At 56.1% G+C, this 1770-nt stretch overlaps 1 protein-coding gene across 1 annotated transcript in view; it reads right to left on the reverse strand.

Moving 5' to 3' along the window:
• The window catches only part of LOC104158486 (trinucleotide repeat-containing gene 18 protein-like), a 17492-nt gene that overhangs the window by 4785 nt on the left and 10937 nt on the right, over positions 1 to 1770 (reverse strand). The window contains 2 exon segments of the mRNA XM_009696153.1: positions 215 to 390; positions 1055 to 1770. The exon segment at positions 1055 to 1770 is cut by the window's right edge and continues 17 nt beyond it. Of these exon segments, the coding sequence (XP_009694455.1) occupies positions 215 to 390; positions 1055 to 1770 (892 nt within the window).

Raw genomic sequence — 1770 nt, forward strand, 5'->3', positions numbered from 1 at the left:
TCAATGGTGTTGATTCACAAACAAGGGAGGAAGCTAAATTGCACCACATTGACTCCTGCGCAGCTACGGATGCCACGCGAGGGAAGCGCCGGCTGGCTTTGCTGAATGCAGAAGGGCAGCACAAGCCGGGTGGCAAACTGTGGCTGGAAGAGCAAGCCGCGGTGAGTGGATGCACTGTGGCTTTTCAGACCCAGCCACACTAAGCACTACTTACGGGTTCATCTTTCTTCTGCATCCAGCTGTACTTTTTGTTGGGATTCAGCTCTCGAGGCAGCCGGATGGTTTTCAGACTTTCCATAAAGGGGGTGGAAAGTACTTCCATGAGCATGTGGGTGCTGGCAGCCAGCAAACTCTCCAGCGTTGGCCGGACAGGGAAACTCTCTGGACCTGCTGGGAAGGACAGGAAAGAAGAAAGAAAAAAAAAAAAGCTATAGAGGTTCACATTCCAAGACTGCTCCTCCAGCAGGCTCAAGGAGAGGGTGATGTCCCTTTCTGCACCACGGCAGCTCAAGGAGCCTCCCAGCCACCCCTGGCCCTGACCTGAGATCTCCTGTTGTACCCAGCCATGGTACAACTGGCAGTTCCCATCACGTCTCGCCTCAGGAAGTTACTGGAAGGTGAGATCTTTTCAGGACCTGCCAAGCTCTTGGAAAGCATCATTTGGAGCTACTGGGGCCTCTTGTGCCAAACCCTGACATACTGTAGACTCAGTGCCTGCCAGAAGGGTGTTACCCTGGCGGCTCTCGGCAAGTGGGGCTCCGTTTCCGCTACGCATACCACAAACTGTCTAGACATGGCGAGGGCCTTTGGAAGGGGAGAGCAGTACAAAAGCCACACGTAGCTCAGTCTACTGCAACAAAAACCCTGTTCCAACCCCATCCAAAGTGCCAGCTGCTCCTGCAACTCAGGGCAATGCGCTCTCTGCTGCCCAGCTGAGGATGCAAGAGATCCCACCTCTGCCTCTGCTCCTCTGCCCACACAGAGAGCGCAGGGACCATATGCAGGTTGACCCAACCTGGCCCAAGGCTGGCCAGACTCCTCGCTCATGACTTACTTTGCATTTCTTGCTTCCGTTTCTCCAGCTCCATCTCTGCAATTTCACTCAGCAAAGTGATCCCTTGCAGGAAGGAGTGCTCCAAGGCCTGGTCAGTCAACACCTCCACCTTCATCTGGGATGGAGTGACACTGGTGGTAGTCAACAAGGAACAAGCCTGAGGCATTTCTGTGGCAGCCACCAGAGCATTCATCCCAGCCAGCGGGTCGCCCGGCTTGATGTCCAGTGCTGGTATTTGGCAAGAGATTGCCTCTTCCGTGTAGGAAGGGATCTCTGGCCCCTGCTCCCCCTCCTCAGGGGGCAGGCTGGGAAACTCCCTCCCCTGGGGCACATCAGCGCTCTGCAGATCCATGGCTACAGAGGTCTCCTCCCGCTGGGGCGTCAAGTCCATCTCAGGCGGCTCACTCTCTGTGTGCACGAGCAAACCATCATAGTCCACGTGCATGGAGCAGGTTTCTGCTCCGCTCCCGGTCTCTGCCTGAACCTCTGCTTCTGCAGGGCAGGCCACCACCTGGTAAGGAGGTGGGCAGCTCTGGAGGTCTTCCTGGTCCTGCTCCATAGCACCCAGGGCTTCACCTTGATGCAAGAGGAGATTGCAATTGTCCACGTTCTGCACTGGGACGGCTGCAGAGGTGGTGATGTTCAGAGTTCCCATGTCCTGCCCACAGATGCCTTCTTGGCTCTCCTCCATCTGCACCTCTGATTTCACCCGCTCT

Source organism: Cariama cristata, unplaced genomic scaffold, assembly GCF_000690535.1.
Source record: "Cariama cristata isolate BGI_N322 unplaced genomic scaffold, ASM69053v1 scaffold22312, whole genome shotgun sequence".
Classification (NCBI taxonomy): domain Eukaryota; kingdom Metazoa; phylum Chordata; class Aves; order Cariamiformes; family Cariamidae; genus Cariama; species Cariama cristata.